Source organism: Haliaeetus albicilla, chromosome 6, assembly GCF_947461875.1.
Source record: "Haliaeetus albicilla chromosome 6, bHalAlb1.1, whole genome shotgun sequence".
Classification (NCBI taxonomy): domain Eukaryota; kingdom Metazoa; phylum Chordata; class Aves; order Accipitriformes; family Accipitridae; genus Haliaeetus; species Haliaeetus albicilla.
In genome coordinates, this window is record NC_091488.1 from 36,471,663 (window position 1) to 36,492,293 (window position 20,631).

The window sequence follows — 20,631 nt, forward strand, 5'->3', positions numbered from 1 at the left end:
TAGCTAGCATGGGGCTATGTTTTGGATTTGTGTTGAAAACAGTGTGGCTAACACAGGGATTTTTTAGTTCTCACTGAGCAGTGCTTACACAGAGCCAAAGCCTTTTCTGCTTCTCACCCCACCCCACCAGCGAGCAGGCTGGGGGGGCATAAGGAGTTGGGAGGGGACACAGCTGGGACAGCTGATCACAGGGATATAGATATAGATATCCAGACCGTATGACATCATGCTCAGCATATAAAGCTGGGGGAAGAAAGTCTCCTTCCCTAACTTTCTGCATCACCTTGGCCGCAGGCCAGCCCTGATGCCGGCGGCGCCCACCCAAGCGGCTGCACGTCCTCGATTTCCCTCACTTCTCCCTCAGGGAGCAAAACAGGAGCAGTCCCCGTTCCCGCAGCCCCGACCCGCCGCGGCTGACCGCCGAGGAACACCCCGCCCAGAGCTCCTCCCCGCTCCCACCCGCCTTGAAGCAAGATGGCGGAGGCTGCGTCTCCCGTCGTGCCCCGCGGGGTCGGCGGCCGCTCCCCTTCAGTGGACGCTGCCATCAAAATGGCGGCGGCGGCGGGAAATACGAGTGGGGTTTGTGGCTCGCGTGTCTGAGAGGGTGGCTGAGGCGCCATGGACGCCTTGGGCTGCATGAAGTCCCTGCTCCTGGCAGCCACGCAGTACCGGGCTGCCAAGACACCGTCCAATGCGGCGCTCCTGCAGCGCAGCCTGGAGGTGAGAGACAGCGCCGGTCCTGGCCCCCCCGGGCCGCGGTGGGTGCGGGCGGCGCGGCCGGGAACTTGGGGATGGCCGCGGTGTCCCCTCGGGCTTCGGGGCACGGGTGGCTTTTCTCGGGCCCCGGCCTCGGCTGGCTCCTCTCCCCCGTCATCGCTCTGGGCGGCAGCAGCGCCGGCTCTGGAGCCGCCGGGGCCTCTGCCGGCTCCCCCCGCCGTAGCCTGCAGGCGCCCCATGGCGCCGGCCGGGCCGGGCCGGGCCCGCGGCCTGCCCGTGGCTCAGCGGCCGCAGACGGGGAAACTCGCCCGGTGACCGATTGCCGGGGGAGGTGGTGGTCCAGGGGGGCCGCCGGACAGAAGAAACGTTTCAGTTTTTAGCAATATCCCCGGGCTATGACTATGTCCTTTATTATAATGCCTTATGGCGGTTGTGTGTATTTACATATGTGTACAGTATGTTCGTATGCACATAGGCTAAACATATAGTGTGCCTTATGAGGGACTTCTGTTTTTTTCATATCCTCTAAATTCTGACCCCGAAAGATCATTTATTATCACAACTTAAAAATAAGAGTTTGAATGATGAACTGGTCTTGTATCTGGAGTTTGCTAATTTCATACAATATGTAATCAAAGGTGTTTGCTGCTAAGGGGTAGGCCTGTCCATTTCCCTGATCTCCACGTAGAGCCTTGTGTACAACGCTTGTGGTGGGCACGCTTGGTATGGTGAGCAATTGACACAATGACTGAATTGCTTAATCTGCAAGGTACCTTTTTCAAATACAGATTTTTTTTTTTAATAGCTAAAACATTGATATAAGAGTTAGTATTCAGCTTAGCTTTCTTTTCTGTATCCATTGTAAAGAGGTATACAGGGAATATGCAAAAACAATGTTATGTTGCTCTATTGTGCAAGTATAGCTTGCGTCTACCTGTATTGATGTGCAAGTGTATCATTTTCAGCACCTTATATAGGCTTCCTTAAACTCAGGTTCCATTTTTTCACCTCAAGCACACAGTGCTCCCAAACCAGCACTACCTGTACTAGACTGCACTTCTTATCCTTCCTGCAGAGTGGCACCTTTGGGTTCCTGTCCATGTCTTTAGAAAGCTGGCTGTTGGGCTGAGCTGAAGGCTGATTGCTAAATGTCTGTGTGGAGCAATCTGATTGGTTGTTCTTTCAAAATAAATAAACCCTATCTTTTGTCTATGTTAAAACATAGGTAGGAAGAGTAACCTGTTGTTAATTCTGTTCTATGTGTGAAGAAACACTAAGTGTTGCTCTGCTACAGCTATGAGATTAAAAAGAACGCTGTTACTACGAATGCTGTCAGCAAGCAAACAAAAGAAGCCTCAATATGTTATAAATTAACACAATGTAAGCTTGGTACTTTCCAAGAGTAAAGGGAGCACATCCACAGGAATGATAACCAGATTTTTTTCAGAAATTCTTTTTTTTTTTTCTTTTTTTTTTCAGCAAATGTGAATACAAATGTCCTGTTAGAGCACCACTTAGATTTTGCCTTATTTGACAAACCAAAAATGTATTTAATACAACTCTGTGCTTTGACTTCTGTGTTAAATATTTTGTTGCAGTTGAGTAATTAAGGTTGGTTTTGTCCCTTTATCTCCAGGTTTTCTCTGGACTGAAGCTTACACAATTATTTGCTTCAAACCAGATTCTACCAAGTGAATGTCTCAATTGCCTAATAGAACTCCTTGAGGATGCTGATATAAACCCATCTCTAACCTTGTCTGTGGTTACTTTGCTATCACAGCTAGGTAAGGTTTGCATCTGAAGTTTTTATCTTTGGTCTAGGAAAGGGAAGACAAGACAGGTGCTGATTCTGTGGCATGGGTGATGAATTTCTTGGAAAAAGCATAAGGTGTGAAAGATGAAGTGCTTTTCATTGTAGTGGAATGCTTGGCTGAGCCACCTGACTGTACGTACAAGGCTAGATGAGATGTTAAATCACCATGAGAAGCAGATTTGAAGTCATCACTGTGAAATGACAATGATCATGCTTGTCAGAATTTGTTTCCTCACTGGGTAGGGTGAGGAATTATTTTCTTGACCTTGATTTTTGGAGCTTGAAAAGACTACCTTTTTTAATGAAGTGAAGAAACCTGCCTAGGGGATGCAAAGATAGGGAGAAGCCGTGTTGCATCAACAACTGTCACCACCTCAGTTTACCTTTCCCGTTGCAGCATTTCCTGGGTGGCTGTTTGGGCTCTCCAATGGCCTGAGCCTGTGTGCATCAACTTTCCCAATTACAGAATAGGTTCTACTGCCTCTTACTTGTTTCTTGAGACATGTTTGGTTTTGGGGTTGGATTTTTTTTGGTTTTGTGGTTTTTTCCATTTCACAGAAGTGGGATTTCATTGTCTAGGGCGCTTAGTGCTCACCATTACCTACATATATAGGGAAAAATTATTACTTCACTGCTTAGTTTCTCATCATGTATGAGTAGTTTTTCAAAATTTGAGTGTTTTATGATGACCTTTTGTTTCTCCTCTCCAATGCTTGGAGTTTTTAGCCTCTTTGAGCTTCCTTTTAGGTTTTTGAAACAGTTACTGTAAAATTATGTTTTGTTGCTGGGGTTCTTGACTATCTTTTCCAGCCTGTTGGGTCTGGAAAATTTTACAAATTAGTCCTTCTCTAACTGATCTGTTACTTTACCTGTCATCGTTCTTTGCTACGTCTTTTCCAAGACTGCCTAAGTGGAACTGGCTTTTTTAACGTAACTATTGCTAGATAACCCTATCAAGTTACCAGTTTTAGCCTACTTGCCCACCATAGCACGAAGCAATAAACTGCGATAATTGATTTTTAACTTTAAAGCCTTTTAAGTGCAAGTTTCAATATCTCAAACAGAACTAAAACTTTGTAGGTAGGAGGTAAGCCATTCCTTCAGTGTCTAAGCATCTTAAGGAAAAGTATTAATGTTTCAATTAACTGTAAGTTCAGAAGTAAGGTAGAGATGCAAGTGCATAGGAGCTGTGATTTATTTGTAGTTATTTGTGAAATCTACATGAAAAACTGGTCAAAGACTTTGGCTTCTGCTTAGATTGGTAGCTAATACAACAGTTGCTTTTGCTATTAGATAGGGTGTTTTGTTAATAATTCTTAAATTCTAGCTTTAGACAATGAGACTAGAGAAGCTCTTCAGAATACCTACAATCTGACCAGCGTGCTGGCAGGAGTGGTTCGTCGAAGTTCTACGAATCTTAGCGACCCAGTCTTATTACAGGTAACAGACACTAGTGCTTAATAATGTTTGGCTACTCTTACATAGTATACATTATACTGTATGCATATAATAACTCTTTAAAAGCTCTATCTAAAATAATGTGTTGAGGGAAAGTTGGTCTTAGCTGTATATTTTATTTGCTGTATGAAGCTAGTATGACAGGATAGAGTTCTCCGTATCCTCTCTTTAATCTCGCTTGTCCCTCTCACGTGCTCGAATTAAAAAAACAAAACAAAAAACCCACCAAACAAACAAAAAAACCCAAAACCTGTTTCTGAAATTATTTCAAGAAATCACTGTTTGAGAGCTTGGAAGGTTATTTTCCAGTTGAGGTGTTTAGTTGTTTCTCCTAATGTTCATAACAAAACCCTGGAGACTTTTGTTTCATCAATACTTTGACAGGTAATTGTGAAGGAGTGAAAGGAAAGCTGTGGCTGCCAGTTCTCATGGAAGGTTTGCAGGGCATGTATGCCTCCTTCCCTCTGGTCAGTGCTATCTGCCAGTGAATGCAAGGGGGCTGTGCTAACAGAAGCTTACTTTTAGGAGCCAAGTGCAGACATTACTTTTTTTTATGGGTTTTTTAATTTTTTTTTAAGTGAACGTGTGACATCTCCCAGTCTGACTTCACCAATTTTAACCTGTCCTTTCTGTGCATTTAACAGTAAAGTTTTCTTTACGTTTTAAAAATATGCACAGGTTTTCTCATAAGTGGTTCTAAGCTTTCAGCAAATACTTGCTGGCTACCTGTGGTCACATCTCATTCTGGAGACAGAAAGCAGAAAATTAATTTGCTAGTAGTTCTGTTGCCCTTGAACTGTGGAAAAGCAGTCAAGCATCCAGTAAAGAAGACTTTTCTTATGGTTTGCATATTTCTCAAAGTGCTAGGAGTACCAGAAGACTTGGAGATCCAAGTGACTTGCCAGTCAGTGGGAGAGATTTTTGTGGTCACCAAATAGATCCAGTTATATATGCCTTTAAGCTCTTATATCAGATATTTACATGGTGAGATTTTGTTTCGGCTGCTATCATATGCTGTGATTTTTGTCATGTTTGAGTATATTAACTTCACATTAACTCAGTTATGTGCCGAAAGAATGCTGTATGAAGGACTTTACTACCGTTAGATCTGTTGGCAGTCTTTACAGCAAACCTGTTTTCCTATAAGCATACTTTCTGCAAGAGGTTGCAAAGTGCTTTTTTGGATTTTGAGACTTCTAGATCTTTCAATAGGACAAAGTCCCTTTCTCACTGACAGAATGGAGAACTTGCTGATGAGGCAAAGGGGAGAATTGGATGGGCTAAAAAGGTAACTCCTCTGTCAAAACCTTATTAATCTGTTTGGGCTTTTAATAAGTATATCAGTGTGGTAGGACATTACTCAGTGTGCTTGCAGCAGCTTGTGTAATTGTTGTGTTAACATTACACAGTCTGAAAATTAATTAAGTTGTGGTGTCTTGTTATTTGTCCTTTCAGTTTCAGCTTTTGTAACTTGTAACATTCTTCAGTCAGATGCTATAGGAAAGAGATAAGTGAATAGCTTTTTATTTCCTCAGAGTATTCAGTTGCTGCAGAGGCTAACCTACAATGTTCCAGTCTTTTGTGCTGGTGCCAACATCGATGAATTAGTTTCGTTTCTACTGCATCATGTGTAAGTGTGTACTTGGTTGTCTTTTCTTGTGGGAAATAGCTAGTGAAGTTTTTAAACTTTCTGAAGGCGATTAGCATATTGCGCTAACCTGGTCTCCAGAGCGAGCTGTGGCATTTTTGCATTCTGAAGTCAACAGAAGTTTTTCTTTGAAAACCGTGTTGTTACAGATTGTCAAATGTAGTGATTGTAGGACTCTGGGTGATTTAATAGTAATTGGCCTCTTAGCCTACCCCACTGGGAGCAGGGAGCTAACAAAGAGAAAAGGCAGGAGAAAATTCATGCTTGTCATTAGGAGCAGACTTGTTAGATTAATACAGATTTTGTGCAAGTGTCCTTTTAAGAGGTTTAATGACTATTAAAAGCACCTGCAATAAATGACCTTTGATGGCACTTGTCTCTGATACTGGGCGTTCTTTTCAGATGTAGTCCATTAAAAACTGCCCACGCTGTGGGGATTGCAACCTGAATTTTGCTGTGCTTGGTGGAATGGTGTCTAATTAAAAAACAAAACCCCCCAAAAACCCAAAACAAAATAAGAAGTCACCCACCCCCTGCCCTACAATTTCTTGTAATTAAATTATGGATGCTTTAATAAAAACATCTTTATTTAAACTTCTGAACTTTTCTTTTAAGTCAATCCACTGAAGATGAGCTAACGATACCATGTTTAGGACTCCTAGCAAATCTCTGTCGTCACAACTTACCTATTCAAACTCAGATAAAATCTTTGGTAAGAGTTTTGATTTTGTGGCATGATTCTCTGGCTTGAGGGCAAAAGAGAGTTACTTGACAGGGTTATTACCTTGGTGTTTCTTATGCGGGTTTTTTCGGCAATAATAGCCCTGACCTGCTTGTTCAGCAGAGTTGGTGGCTGTTTCTCCCATGTTGGAGAGAATAACCAGTAGAACAGGAAGCTGGTTATTCTCTTTCCTTCTCTACATTCCTGTGTTGTTGCACTAGCTTGTGTTATACATTCAGGTTCTGCAACTGTTCTCTGCAAATGAAAGGTGAATTTAAAATTTGAGTGTTCTTCCTTACAAAAACTAAATGTTGCTAACATATAAAACCTTTAGTTGGATTTTTTGTAAGCTGATCTTGATGTCAGGTCAGGGCCCTTAAATCCTCAAATATGCATCCATATCTGAGCTACTCAGTTCCTGTCTCTTCATAAATCAGTGCAAACATAACTTATTTTTTAATTCAGAAATACAAATTCATCTACATGGCAGTGAATGGTGTACTGTTTACCTTGGGAGAGAGGTGGGGAGGAAAGGAGGAGCTATTGTCAAATCCAATCTCTGAGCAGAGAACAGATGGGGGTCAGTTTTCAGTGGTTATTTTCTATTAGAGACTTCAGCAAAACTACTTTCTCATCTTTCTTTAAAATTATGATGGAATTTCTTCCTCTTTTTTTTTTTCATTTTTCCTTATACATGTTCAACAGAGAATTTAGTTGTTGACATCAACAACAGTATTGTGCAGTAGAACACTAAAGTAGTTTTCCTAAAGAATTGTTATGATTCTAATATATTTTTTGTTTTATTTATTATTTTTATGGCTTACTTATAAATATGTATCACCTGTAAGTCTGGTGTTTTTATAGAACAGAATAAAATTTATAATGCCTATGTTTCTCCTTTTTGCTTTAGAATAATGTGAAGAGTTTCTATCGTACCTTAATAAGTTTCCTGGCCCATAGTAGTTTGACTATGGTTGTGTTTGCCCTTTCAGTATTATCAAGCCTTACTTTAAATGAAGAAGTAGGAGAAAAAGTAAGTGATACTTTTGAAGTCTGTTCTATTCTTAAATTGTAGATAAAACTAATAGTCACACTGGCCAAATAAAATTCTAATTTCAGCTAGTTTTAATAAGCAAGAGACCCAGCAAAGTATGTGCCTATACATAACTTTCTTCTTCCTTTCAGCTCTTTCATGCTCGAAATATCCATCAGACATTTCAGTTAATATTCAATATTGTTGTAAATGGAGATGGTACTCTAACAAGAAAATACTCTGTTGATCTACTCATGGATCTTCTGAAGAACCCCAAAGTTGCAGATTATCTTACCAGGTATGACTTGTCTTAAAAGTACAGGATATTTTTCTGAAGCTCTTGTTCAGTTTCTTTGCTGTATGCTATCTGCATTCTGAACCAAGCATTGGAAGAAAATTCCCTAGATGCTTTTTGAATGTTACTACTTGATTATAACTGCTGCACCTGAAACTAAAGGATTTTTGTGTTACTAATTTCACACAGAAGTGTGAATCAAAATCTGTTTTTTCATTGTCACTTAGGAATATTTAATAGTGTGTTCAGTAATTCTTTGTCTGGACAGTATCAGTAGTCAGGCAACTTGATGAGTAGCCTGTATTATCTGGAAGTGGAATAGTATGGCTAAAGTTGTAATAATTTTACTGGAGGGCATTACAGAGTAGCTCTGTGGAGAGCTTGACTAGTGGTTCTGCAAATTCAGTTAGCAGAATTTATTTGCTGAATTTCAATCTAAATCTAGCAGTAAAAATAGCTGGAAAATCTTGGCTTATTTTAAGCAATTTGCTTTCATTCTTAGAATATTTTTAAAGCTTAGTCTATTTTAAATAGAAATTACGTTATCAAAACTATCCCTGTACTTGAAGTGTTTGGGGGTAAGAGGGAGAATAGAGCACTTGCATTCATCAGTCGGTATAAATGTCTGAGTGTGAAATTCCAATATTTTTTTTTTCTCCTCTATGTATGCTGTAGATATGAGCACTTTACCTCATGCCTTGGTCAAGTATTAGATCTTCTTCATGGAAGGGATCCTGATTCATCATTTAAGGTATTTATACTTTTTCAACTTAAGAATAAGAGGGTAAAACTCCTAATCTAGTTCCACTTCTGTAGTCATATGTAGGTTCCTTGTGTACAAGGGCTCATAATGAAATACATTGTCTTCAGGACTCTTAAGTGACCTATGGTATTCACCAAGTTTATATTTTCTAGTTGTTCAAAAGGCTGTCAGGTTGAATTTGTAATGGTTGGATTTTTCGCCAGACTACGTGTGTCTGCTTTCAGGCAACAGACATAAAGGCAAAAAGCCAACATAAGCACCTCTTGTGCTTTGGCTAATAAGAAATTTGGGGGATGTACCAGAAATGCAGTGTGTACCCCACTTCACTGGCTAAAACTTGAATTAATACTACTTAGACATTGAACTGATGATCAGGCAACCATGATGTGAATTTCAAAGACTTAGGAATAAGTTCTGTCATATTAGTTGAGCAAATTGATGCCACATTTGGTTAAAGAGTTAACCGTTACATTCAACTTTGTCTCACTACAACCTTATGTAAATGAAGCATTGGCTATCTGTTGCTAAAGGCTAAAATATGAAATGTTGTGAAAATATTTGGGCTAAATACATCTGTGAAACAAATCTTAAGCTTTTTTTAATGAATGTGTTTCACATCATAGTAAATAATAAATGCTAATGTTTCTGTGTATGTGATTTCTTGTTGTTTGTTGGTTTTATTTAGAAAGGCATATTGACAAGGAGCTTTCCAGGGTGCTTTCCTGTTTGTGTGCATCCATTCGTGTCGCAGCATATTTTCCCTTCCATAGCTTTCTTCATTCTAACTTTATATGCATTTCTACTGCTTATTAGATCACTAGCCAACAGTCATGCTTTTTTTAAAAAAAAAGAAGAGAAAGCAATACACTGAATACTGTCAGAAGCCTTCACCGGTCTAATGAACTGTGTTTCTGCTGCTGACTTGGCTTTAAGGAAAGAAAACTATTCTTCAGAAAACTTTAAAGTGCTAAAAGGAGTTGCATAGAACTTACATATCTCTTTAGACTTGTGCTATGGGCGTTGCAATTTCTGTACAAGTACTTGATTTAAAAGCATTTGAACTCTCATTCACTTCACGCAGATCTTGGAGCTGCTGCTTGCCTTCTGTTCTGTGATAGAACTGCGTCATACCCTGCGGCAGGCAATACTGGAACCATCTGGCTTGCCAGTGTCTGGAAATACCAGATTTGTGACTCGCTCAAAGACTTTTGAACCATCTGTTGCACTGGTGCACTTGTCAAACCAGCCATTGGAAGGCTCTGAAGACTGTTCAGTTCTAGCATTGCAACTATTCAAAGAGGTTTTTGAGGTACCAAGACTGATAATTGAGTTTAAGAGCTTCTTAGCAGCTATATTTTTAATTGATTTTTAAACAATTATTAGCATTTTACTTGAAAAATAGCATGCAAAAATATACCTGGAATAAAATATTCTTACTGTTCTAGAATTCCTTGCTTTCTAAAAAAACTTTTCTTTTAAAAACATGCTATATTTTAGAAATACGTCTGTGTTGAAAGTTAAGTGGAAGATGTGGTAGCTCATAAAGTCATGAGGTAGATACAAAGCTATCAAAGAATGACTTTCTAGGACTTGTAGAAGTGAGGAAGTTTCTGCTGTTTCTGTGCTATTTGTTAAACTTCCTCCTCTGTTATGATACTGATCAGCAGTCTTAAGCCTCAGGTTTAAACCCGAAATAGCAAGAGGCTGGGAAACCTAGAAGACAGGCTGGTGGAGGAAGGGTAGAGTAGGCTTAGCTTCCTTGTTCCGTAGTTTTATACATTGACATAAAATACAATGTTTCTATTACAGGATGTTATTAATAGTGGGAACAGTGCCTCAGCCGAACACTTTGTGGATCTTTTGCTGCCTGTTCTTCTTGATCATCTTCAGATGCCAGAACAGATTGTGGATAAGCTATTAGTGAAGAAAAAGTGTCAAAGAATAATCAAGGCTATTGATGTCCTGACAAATATCCTTTTTATGTGCCTATTGGCAGTTAATTTATTATTGCTTCACCGTGATCTGCTCTAAGATATTAGAAGAAATGTCCATCTTGGATCACTTTAATAGCTTTTAGACAATAACTGCCCTAATTTTATTTAGGACTGTCCATCTTGAAAGACCTTAAGTAGCTTTCTAATTGCTGTGAAATTATTTTGTAATACAGTGGTGCAGGATAAAATGTGGTGGCTATTCAACAGTATAGAAGCACTTTGCAGATCAAAAATGAAGATGAGTGTTTTCTGTTGAAATTGTAAGGGGAGTTTGGGTGGCCAATTTCTTGATCAGTGTAGTATTTTTCCCTAGCTAAGTCAAGTGCAGGTCCAAGTTAAATGTGATAGAAATCTAGATCAGTGGAATGATACAGTTTTACACTCCTCTTGGATTCCTTAGTGTCCACAGTGTCATGTAGCAAGGAGGACATGATTGCAGGATGTAGTCCTGCATCTAAGCTGAATTCTGTGAAGTCTCACTTCGCTCCTAGATAACTCGTCCTTGTGTTAGGGACTGATTGTTCACTGCCTTTTGTTCATCATTTTTCTTTATGCCACTCATTTTATTGTGGTTTCCCTTAGTTTCCAAGTAATTTAATTGGTCAAGTATTTTAATGTTTTAATTGAAAAGTGAAGCTTGCTTGGCTTGTGAGTTAACCATGACTTAAGTAGTTTATGTAGTTGGGTTTTAAAAGCATTTTTGGAGGCACTTGTGCTTTGATACACTAACTTTTGTGTCCTTTATTATTGGAAAAAGTTGCCTTTTGGTGCCAATAGCACCAAAGTGTAGGTGTACTAAGTTTATTCTTAACTCAGTCTACTGCTCTGTAGAGATGAAATACTGAAAATGCATGCCTCAAAGGTACTGACTGCCAGCCAATGTACATCTCTAATAGAACACCAATTTACCTATAGTGGGATTGATACTGGTTTTGGGACAAAAGCCGTGGACTCTAAAATGTGGTGAGCACATAAATTTTATCTAAAATCTAATTTAGCAAGACTTGTATGAGAGTTGTGATGTTGTTCCAATGGAAAGTATATTGTAGTTGAAAGTACCATTTAAATGCATGTAAATCAATACTGGTTTTAAATCAAACAGCATTTTTGTGGCAATAGAAAGTAATGTTGCTGGTCAGTTCAATAAGTAAAACCTAGCTTAAACATTCAGCTATTGTTTTCAGCATAACCTGGAGATCCACTTATGTAGAACAGTGACCTTAAACCTCATGCAGTAGTTCAAACTTACCCAAGTTGAAGCTTACCGGAACTGCTTATGGTACCTCATTTTTCATTTTGATTTTATGGAAGAAGAGTTCAAAAATCACACATCAGTGTGGGAGGGAATTATTGCACTGAAAATGGAATCTACATTCTTTCAGCTCAGTGTCATTAACCTGAATGTTGATATAACTAATAGTTATATGGCCAAAAACCAGTGAAATATAATGGAACCTATGATTAAACCCTCCTCACTTTCAACTTGAAAGTGATTTATTTTTTTTTGGTCTTCACTGTTGCCATCCTTGGCATGCTGGAGAAGCTCAGCAGCATGTCCAAGGAATTCAGTGATTTCTCTTGGTATTGGCATTGTTGCCTTACTAGACACATTTAATTTCTTTGTGAAGGTATTTATTAATTTTTTTTAAATTTATTGAATTTGTTTATCAGTGCTGATTTGACAAGCCTTTTTCTGCCAGGTGTTTTTTCTCACCCACTTTGCTTTTCTATTTTTATGTTTAAAAGCAAACTTGCTGCTGATACTATTTTGAAAACGCTTGATCTCATGAGCAGACTGAAGCAGGATGTACCTGGTATGGAGGTCAGCTTTTACAAAATCTTACAGGTATGACTTTAAAATGTCTTAAGAAACATATCTGTGAAGGAAGGTGTCACTGCACTATCATAGCTTAGTTCTGAATGTTTTGGATGCTTGTCTCTGAAGTGGTAAAACTTCTAGGAAAATATAGTCCCCTGGGCACAATTCTTAAAGATTGTTTCATTGTTAGCTCTTCTAAAAGAGCAGTTTGCTTTTACTCCAATCATTTATTTCAGTAATGCCTGTGAAATCATACTTCGGCGGCCTAGTAAGTATTATCCTTTTAAGACTGCATTAGGAGTGCAGTTTAAAGATGGCAAACTAGAAAAAAGTTGTCACAACCATGTAATTATTTGTGAGGTTGGTTACTATTAAATATATATATCTAATTTGTGACTTTGCGTAGTCAAAACAGTTTCTGGTAACTATTGGTCATACCTTAACAATTTACTTTGTTGATTGAAAAGTAATCCAGACAGTCAAACACTTCATGCTGTTTTGGAGGGGTTTCTTTCAATAATGAGAATTATGTAATTTAATGGGTAGCAATCAGAGTTTCACAGTCCTCAGGAAATCCTTATAAAACTTAAGCTTGTGACCCTTTATCATGGAAATCAAGCACTTGAAAACTTGAAGCAATTAAGTAGCTTCTTTACCTGTTGCATTGGCTTTAATGGGAAAACATGTTTCTAAATACTCTGAAGTGTAAACTGTTTTTAAAATTTCTTCTCTTCCATTGACTTCAGGCTCAGAAACTTAGAAGGGCAAACTTTAAGAAGGTAGCTTAAGTTTTGAATAAAACACTTCTGTGCTCACGGGCTTTGATAGTGTGATGGCTGGGTGGTTTGGGGTTTTTTTTGTTGTTGACTGTTATATCTTGTTTTGATGGAAGTAGTTTCTTTTTTAGGATCAACGCTTGATTATGCCTTTGACGTTTGCTTTAACATCAGACCACAGAGAGCAAGTCCAAGTGGGACTTAGAATACTGTTTGAGGCTGCACCCTTACCAGATTTTCCTGCCATAGTGTAAGTTTATTTTTGTGATAGTCTAGTAGGATTTGACATTTTTATGGGCTTAGTGATATTCATGTTTCTTGGCATATTACTTTCGGTTCATCAGAGACAGAAACTTTAGGAAAAATTGTCTTGTTTCTTCTTTATCTACACTTAAGAGACAGTAGTGATCTTGGAGGCCAGAGGAAGTAGTTCAAATGCTGACGGTATTCACTTAACATCAGATCCTAGAGAGCATAGTAGTAACTGACTTCTGTCCTTCAGTGTTCTTTTGTATGAAGTCTGTGCTTGCAACTTACTAATTGGAGTGCATCTAATATTCTGACTGTCAGATTTCTCTCTCTACTGAACTTTGTCAGACACATCACTCTTCAGTTCCTAAAGCTTTGCTTACCCTTTTGCAGTAACTTCCAAGAAAGAACAGAATAGGATAAGACACGGGCAGATGGTAGTTCAGGTAGTATTTAAGGTGGCCTAAATAGGGGAAAAAGTATTGAGAAACTATTTGATGGAGTCCTTATTTCTGTAGATGTAATAAAGTAGGAAAAACCATCACAGTCTTTGCAACCTAGAAAACCAATGTGACACTTCTTCCCTTCTTGTTAGCAGAGCTTTTTAAAAACAAAAATGGGAATTGTTTGAAAGGACTTCCAAGTCGGATACCTTTTTGGCATTTGAGCTGCTTTTCTTGAGTGAAAGATTTGTAACATAACTAGTTTATATTGGAACAGTGACTGAATTACTACTTATACGGAGGGGGAAAAAAGTAAAGGAAGATGACCTAACCAAATCGTGGTAATTTGCTTTACTGTGGCTTTTTGGTTGTTTTTGAGAAAGCTTGTGAAGTTAGTAGCAAGTACAGGAACTTTAAACAACAAACAAACAAAAAATCCCCACACCCTAGGGAATCGTACTCTTTTCTATCATAACCCCAAAACAGGCCAGTGATAAGAACACAGTAATAACAGTCTAAAACTGTGTTCATCCTGAAAACATCAGTGCTGTTTTTATGATTACCAAGTAGTACTACATAGCAATAATATCAATATATCTAGTTAGCTGTAGACTTCAGGAGAGAAATACAGGGGGGGTGCTGGGGGTAGGGTATGTTAAGTAGAGGAATGTCTGTAAAACCATCAAAACGGGTACAAAATAAATTTTGAAAGCTGAAGCACCAACCCAAATAGGGTTTCAGAAGAGGTATGCAGCTCTGGAGCTCTGAGGCTTGGGATCTCTTACTAAGGCTGGGCCAGTAGGAGGTGGTCTTCTAGCCAACAGCAGGTGTGCAGTTGCTGAGGATCTGTGGTGCCAAGTAAAGGAGCTGCAGGAGGTCAGCAGCTTGTGAGTATCAGAAATGATGAAGAGGAGATTGACCAGATCCTTCTTCAAGACCTTCAGGTTCAAGTGTCTGAGAACTCCAGATGTACCAAAGGAGAGGCAGACAGAATCTATGCCTGTTGGGTTGGGAAATGGAGACTCCTATGATGGCAATGGCTGGAAGCCATGGGGGCACAGGTGGTATTCCCCTTGATTCCACCAGGGAGAGGGGAAGGGCTTGAGGAGAGAGAAGTGAACAGATTCTGTAGGTCAACAATTGGTTGTGCAACCAGTGTCGGAAACAGTTTTGGTTTGGTTTCCATGACCATGAGACTCAGGATCAAGGACTGGCCAACATGATGAGGAGACCTTTAAACTAAAAGTGACAAAGGAGGGGAAAAGATGACCAACAATCAAGTGAGGAAGTGGTAGACTGGGTTGGTGTCATGGTTTAACCACAGCCAGCAGCTAAACACCATGCAGCCACTCACTCACTTCCCCCACCAAGTGGGATGGGGGAGAGAATCAGGGAAAAAAAAAAAAAGTAAAACTCATGGGTTGACATAAGAATGGTTTAATAGAACAGAAAAGAAGAAACTAATACTGATAATAAAACTAATAAAATGACAATAGTAATAATAAAAGGATTGGAATATACAAGTGATGCACAATGCAATTGCTCACCACCTGCCAACTGATGCCTGGTTAGTCCACAAGCAGTGATTTCCACCACCACCCCCCCCCACTTCCCCCAGTTTATATACTAGATGTGATGTCACATGGTATGGAGTACCCTGTTGGCCACTTCAGGTGAGCTGCCCTGGCTGTGTCCCCTCCCAACCGCTTGTGCCCCTCCAGCCTTCTTGTTGGCTGGGCATCAGAAGCTGAAAAATCCTTGACTTTAGTCTAAACATTACTTAGCAACACCTGAAAATATCAGTGTTATTAACATTCTTCTCATACCTAACTCAAACATAGTACTATACTACCTACTAGGAAGACAATTAACTCTATCCCAGCTGAAACCAGGACAGCTGGAAAACAAAGGGTTTGGGTTTATGTGAACAGGAAGAACTGTACAATCAACACAATAGGGCTAAAGCTGGGTCACCCCAATATGCACATAAATAAGAGATTGCCTACAGGATAGTATTGTGGGGGAAAAGCCCTCTTACTCTTCCTGGGAGATCAGTGAGGTGGGGTGCCTCTCTGAAATGCCTGCAAAATAATGCACGCAGCATTTGAGAAGAAACAGGAGAAACTGGAAGTCTGCATGCAGTTACAGGGCTATGGAATCACAGAGCTGTGGTGGGATGACTCACATGACGAGTGCTGCAATGGATGCGTACAGAATCTTCAGGAATGATGAGCCAGAAGGGTGAGGAAGGAGAGTTGCCCTTTTTATGAGAGAGCAGGGGGAAGGCATGGAACTCTGCCTTGGGACAGATAAACCAGCCAAGAGTGTGAGTTCTGATTAGGAGGCAGACCAAAATCGGCAACGTTGTAGTGGGTGTCTGCTGCAGACTGCTGGATCGGAAAAAAGTAGTAGATGAAGCCTTTAGACAACTGTAAGAAGCCTCGCATTCACAGACTGTGGTCCTTGTAGGAGACTTTAGCCACCTTGGTATCTGCTGAAGAGGTAACACAGTAGGGCACCAGCAATCCAGGATGTTTCTGAAGCACTTTGATGAACAATTTCTTAACACAGAGGATTGAAGAACAGATGATAGAAGACATCCTGCTGGACCCGATTGCTTACAAATAAGGAAGAACTGTTGGGGATGTGAAGGTCAGTGACATCCTTGGTTGCAGTGACCATGAGATGGTGATGCTCAAGTTCCTGAGAGGAGGAAGCAGGGCAAAAAGTTGGAACACAACCCTGGACTTCAGGAGAGCAGATCTTGGTCTCTTTCATGATCTGCTTGGAAGAATCCCATGGGATACAGCCCCGGGGAGAAGAGGGGCCAAGAATAGCTGGTTGATTTTTTTGTTGTTGTTGATTTTTATGTTTTTTTTCTCACCTCCTGCACCATCCCATTCACCTATCCTCCCCAAAGGATCATTTTCTTCGAGGCCTTAATGGTCCATCCCATCCCAACGAGCAGAAAAATCAAACAAACATGGCAGGAGGCCTGCAAGGAGTGCTTGACAAAATTCAAATATAAAAAGGAAGCATGCAAGAGGTGGAAGCAGAGACAGATGACCTGGGAGGAAGATAGACAAAGTGTCCAAGTGTACAGGGATGGGGTTAGAAAAGCCAGAGCTCACCTGAAGTTGAACCTGGTGACAGATGTGAAGGGCAACAAGAAAGACTTCTACCAGTATGCCAGCAGCAAAAGACAGTGTGCCTTTCTGCTGAATGGGGCAGGGGAACTGGTGACAAAGGACATGGAAAAGTTTGATATACTCAACGCCATGTTCACCTCGGTCTTCACTGATATGATTTGCCTTTCGGAATCATAGGTCCCTGAGAGCAATGGGAAAGTCTAGAGGAAGGAAGACTTGCCCTGCATGGCAGAGGATCAGGTTATGGAACATTTAAACAAACTGAACATACAGAAGTCCATGACACCTGACAGGATGTACCCACGAGTGCTTAGCGAGTTGGCTGATGTCATTGCAAGGCCACCCCAGATTATCTTTGAAAAGTCATGGTGACTGGGAGAGGTTCCTGAGGACTAGAAGAAAGCAAATATAACTTCTGTCTTCAAGAATGGCAAAGATGGTCAATAGCGCCCTGGACTGCATTAGGAAGAGTACTACTGGGAGGTCGAAGGAGGTGATCATTTCCCTCTGCTCAGCTGTGGCGAGACCACATCTGGAGTGGCGTGTCCAGGTCTGGGCTCCCCAGTACAAGAGATACAAATATACTAGAGTGAGTCTAGTGAAGGGCCATTAAGATGTTTGAGGGATGAGTGTGTCTCGTACAAGGTGAGACTGAGGGAGCTGGGATTGTTTAGTTTTGAGAAGACTTGGCAGGGGATCTTATCAATGTGTATAAAAGTCTGATGGAAATCAACAAAGAAGATGGAGCCAGAGTCTTCTCAGTGGTATCCATTGACAGGACAAGAAGTAGGTACAAACTGAAATATAAGAAAAAAAATACCTTTTTAATTTCTTTAAATGTATTTAAAAAAAAAAAAACAAACCACTTTTACTATAAGGGGAATAAAACACTGAAAAAGGTTGCCAAGAGAAGTTGTGTAGACTCTTCATCCTTTGAGACAGACAAAACTACTGGATGTAGTCCTGGGCAACCTGCTTAGAGCAGGGGAGTTGAACTAGATGATCTCTAGAGGTCCCTTTCAACTTCAAATATTCTATGATCACATGATTTTGTGGATATAGGAAACATTTTTATAATGGCCAGTAAGAAATAGTGTGGCTAGAAGAATGATGGATCTGTACAATCCAATATGCCCAGAGTTGTACAATGGAATAGCCAAACAACATGTGTATAAATGCAAGTTAAAAATAGGCTCTGTTCACTTAGAAATCAATTGAGACAGCACTTCAGTGAAGTGTTTGGTATAACTTAGTAACTAAGGAATTTATCTAGAAGAAAAGATTTTTGACTGGTGGCTCAGAAATCAGCTCTTTTCACTTACCATTCTCTCTGATTTGAAACATGTCATTAGTAGCTGCCTCAAAAATACCAACCTCAAGTAACATACAGACACTGGAATATAGGTACTGTAATTACTTCTGTCTAAGCTTTTGTGTTCTCTTCCCTGTACAAATTTTAACCAATTGTACTTTTATCTGCATACTTAAATTTTGGTTAAAACTTACAAAATGAAATGTGTGGTATTCAATATAATATGTAAAATAGCATCACAGACAAGGAAAAACTAAGGTTTATTGGTAGCACTCTGCCTTTTCATGATTTAATCTTCTTATTTTTATGCCTCATACCTTCTCAATCTTCCTACTTACAAACAGTGGCCTAGTTAAGTTGAATAATGACATGTGAAATAACCTGTTTCTCAGGCTAATAAGGGACAGATTATCTGTTCTGCCCCTTCTGGTGTGATACCATATTTCTTTCTAAAGGTTAGCCATGACAGGCTTTCTCTCTCTCTCTCTCTCTCTTTTTTTTTTTTTTTTTTTTTGTTCTACTTTCTGTATCTCTGGACAGTTTGGGCACATGTCTGATACTACATCTTAATGTTGTGTGATAATGCAAATGTGACTGTTCTGTAATCTGTTTCCAATGTAAGGGAAGTTGATTATGTTATGAAATTGTCCTCATCTTCAATTCTTGCAATGGTATTTGTAGCAGGTTATTTCATTATAGCCTTTATGTTTATATAGGCTTGGTGAAAGCATTGCGGCAAGTAATGCTTACAGACAACAAGAAACAGAGCATGCATCGAAAAGAATCCAAATGCAGTCACCCATGACCGTTACTTCGGGGCGGTTCTGTCCTTCAAGTGATGGATCCACAACTTCAAATATTCAGGAATTAATACAAAAACTTCATTCTGGACTACAGGTTAGTAGAATTTATATACACTTGTTAAATATTTGACACTTTTTTACGGGGCAGGGGGGAGGGTGTGCGGAAATTAAAATCCAAGTGTCAGGCTATAGCACATGTATCAGATTCCTACCTATTTAGAATGTGTTCCTTTTATTGAGCTCCTGAGCAGAATTCAATAATAATTCTTTGTGCTACATCAGAAGCTGGGCTCCGTATTGAGATCCCTTTCTCCAGTGGGGTTGCCCACACTCTTCTAGTTGTCAGATGTGGAGACAGGTGTCAGATATAGTCACAACTGCTTAGACTTGCTGGGACACTTATAAGAAGCCTCCTCCCCCTGCTTCCTAAGATATAGCCTGTGATAAAATAGAGATCATATACTGCTTTAGAAGAGTATGGTGCATTTCTTATATGCCTAAACACGCATACAAACATTTTCCTTTTCTTGCCTGTAGCTGACTGTAGTATTTGTGGCCGCCTTGGAGAGGCACTGTTATTACTTCAGAAGAAAGTTTTTGCTTCCCTCTGCAGCAATATGCATTATGAATGAGACACTCAAACAGGCACCACATATAGCATGCTTCTTTGTGGGCCATGCTGTCAGATACTGGCTGTATTTCCTCTTTCTTTTTTCTGTTCAAAGCAAGTTAGTTGCTTTGTAGCTACTTTAGACTGAGTGATGAATCTGAGTGGTTGCTTCTATTTTCTTTTGGCTTAAAAGAACAGTATGCAAATTGGGAAAACAAACAGAATGTGCTTGATAACGGCTTGATATCTGTATTAGTGGCATTGCCTCCAGCCTTAGCTTTGCAATGGTCCTCTCTCTTGTAACAGATAAGAATGAAACTCGGCAAGCTACCAGTTCCAGGCAGCTGCTAGCATAATAGTGAAAAAGGTCAAGTGAGTCTTCATTGGCTTGCTTCGTACTCTGCCATGGGATGCTCCCATTGATCATCCTTTTGAGGCCGCACACAACAGTCTGTAGGTGCATTGCTGTGTACATATCAATGTAAGTCAAAGCAGCCACAGGTGCCTAACAGCACTTGTGCAGCACCTTCCAGTAATGTGACAGATTGTAAAACTGCTTCAATTTTTGAGGGGAGAAATTGAGTGAATCTTTTCTCAGACCTTCTAATTAGTAGAACTTTCCTTTAAAAATGAATATACACACTCACTTTAAAATATGCAGTACTTCATCTCTGTGTGTGTTCTGTATGTTACATGAAGCTCAAATGTGTGTTAAAACATAATTGAGAAAACACTTTTAATAGTATTACTGTACAGAGAGAGGGAAGGGAACGTACAGAAACTTTTCTTATAGTAGTAATATCTAAAAGGACATAGAGATTACAGGTTTGCAAGCAGGAAAAAAAACTACTTGTTTCAGGGACAGGAAAATGAGCGGAGAACTGGAGCCATGCAGGGGCTACTGTTAATATGCAAAGAAATTCTTACATAATGGTTCAAAATGGTGCAGAGATGGTAGCTTTTCAGTAGGTGTTCATTGTATGAACAGCTGGGATAGCTTGTACTTGGTAATGTATCAGCATTTATGA

At 39.8% G+C, this 20,631-nt stretch overlaps 1 protein-coding gene across 1 annotated transcript in view; it reads left to right on the forward strand.

Moving 5' to 3' along the window:
* The first annotated feature begins 511 nt into the window (after window positions 1–511).
* The window catches only part of CIP2A (cellular inhibitor of PP2A), a 30,562-nt gene continuing 10,442 nt past the window's right edge, over window positions 512–20,631 (forward strand). The window contains exons 1-14 of the mRNA XM_069785546.1: window positions 512–720; window positions 2,354–2,501; window positions 3,858–3,970; window positions 5,524–5,618; window positions 6,252–6,348; window positions 7,268–7,390; window positions 7,543–7,688; window positions 8,361–8,436; window positions 9,530–9,757; window positions 10,258–10,417; window positions 11,264–11,405; window positions 12,189–12,288; window positions 13,169–13,287; window positions 18,907–19,087. Of these exons, the coding sequence (XP_069641647.1) occupies window positions 619–720; window positions 2,354–2,501; window positions 3,858–3,970; window positions 5,524–5,618; window positions 6,252–6,348; window positions 7,268–7,390; window positions 7,543–7,688; window positions 8,361–8,436; window positions 9,530–9,757; window positions 10,258–10,417; window positions 11,264–11,405; window positions 12,189–12,288; window positions 13,169–13,287; window positions 18,907–19,087 (1,830 nt within the window). The 5' untranslated portion in view covers window positions 512–618. The remainder of the gene's footprint in view (window positions 721–2,353; window positions 2,502–3,857; window positions 3,971–5,523; window positions 5,619–6,251; window positions 6,349–7,267; window positions 7,391–7,542; window positions 7,689–8,360; window positions 8,437–9,529; window positions 9,758–10,257; window positions 10,418–11,263; window positions 11,406–12,188; window positions 12,289–13,168; window positions 13,288–18,906; window positions 19,088–20,631) is intronic.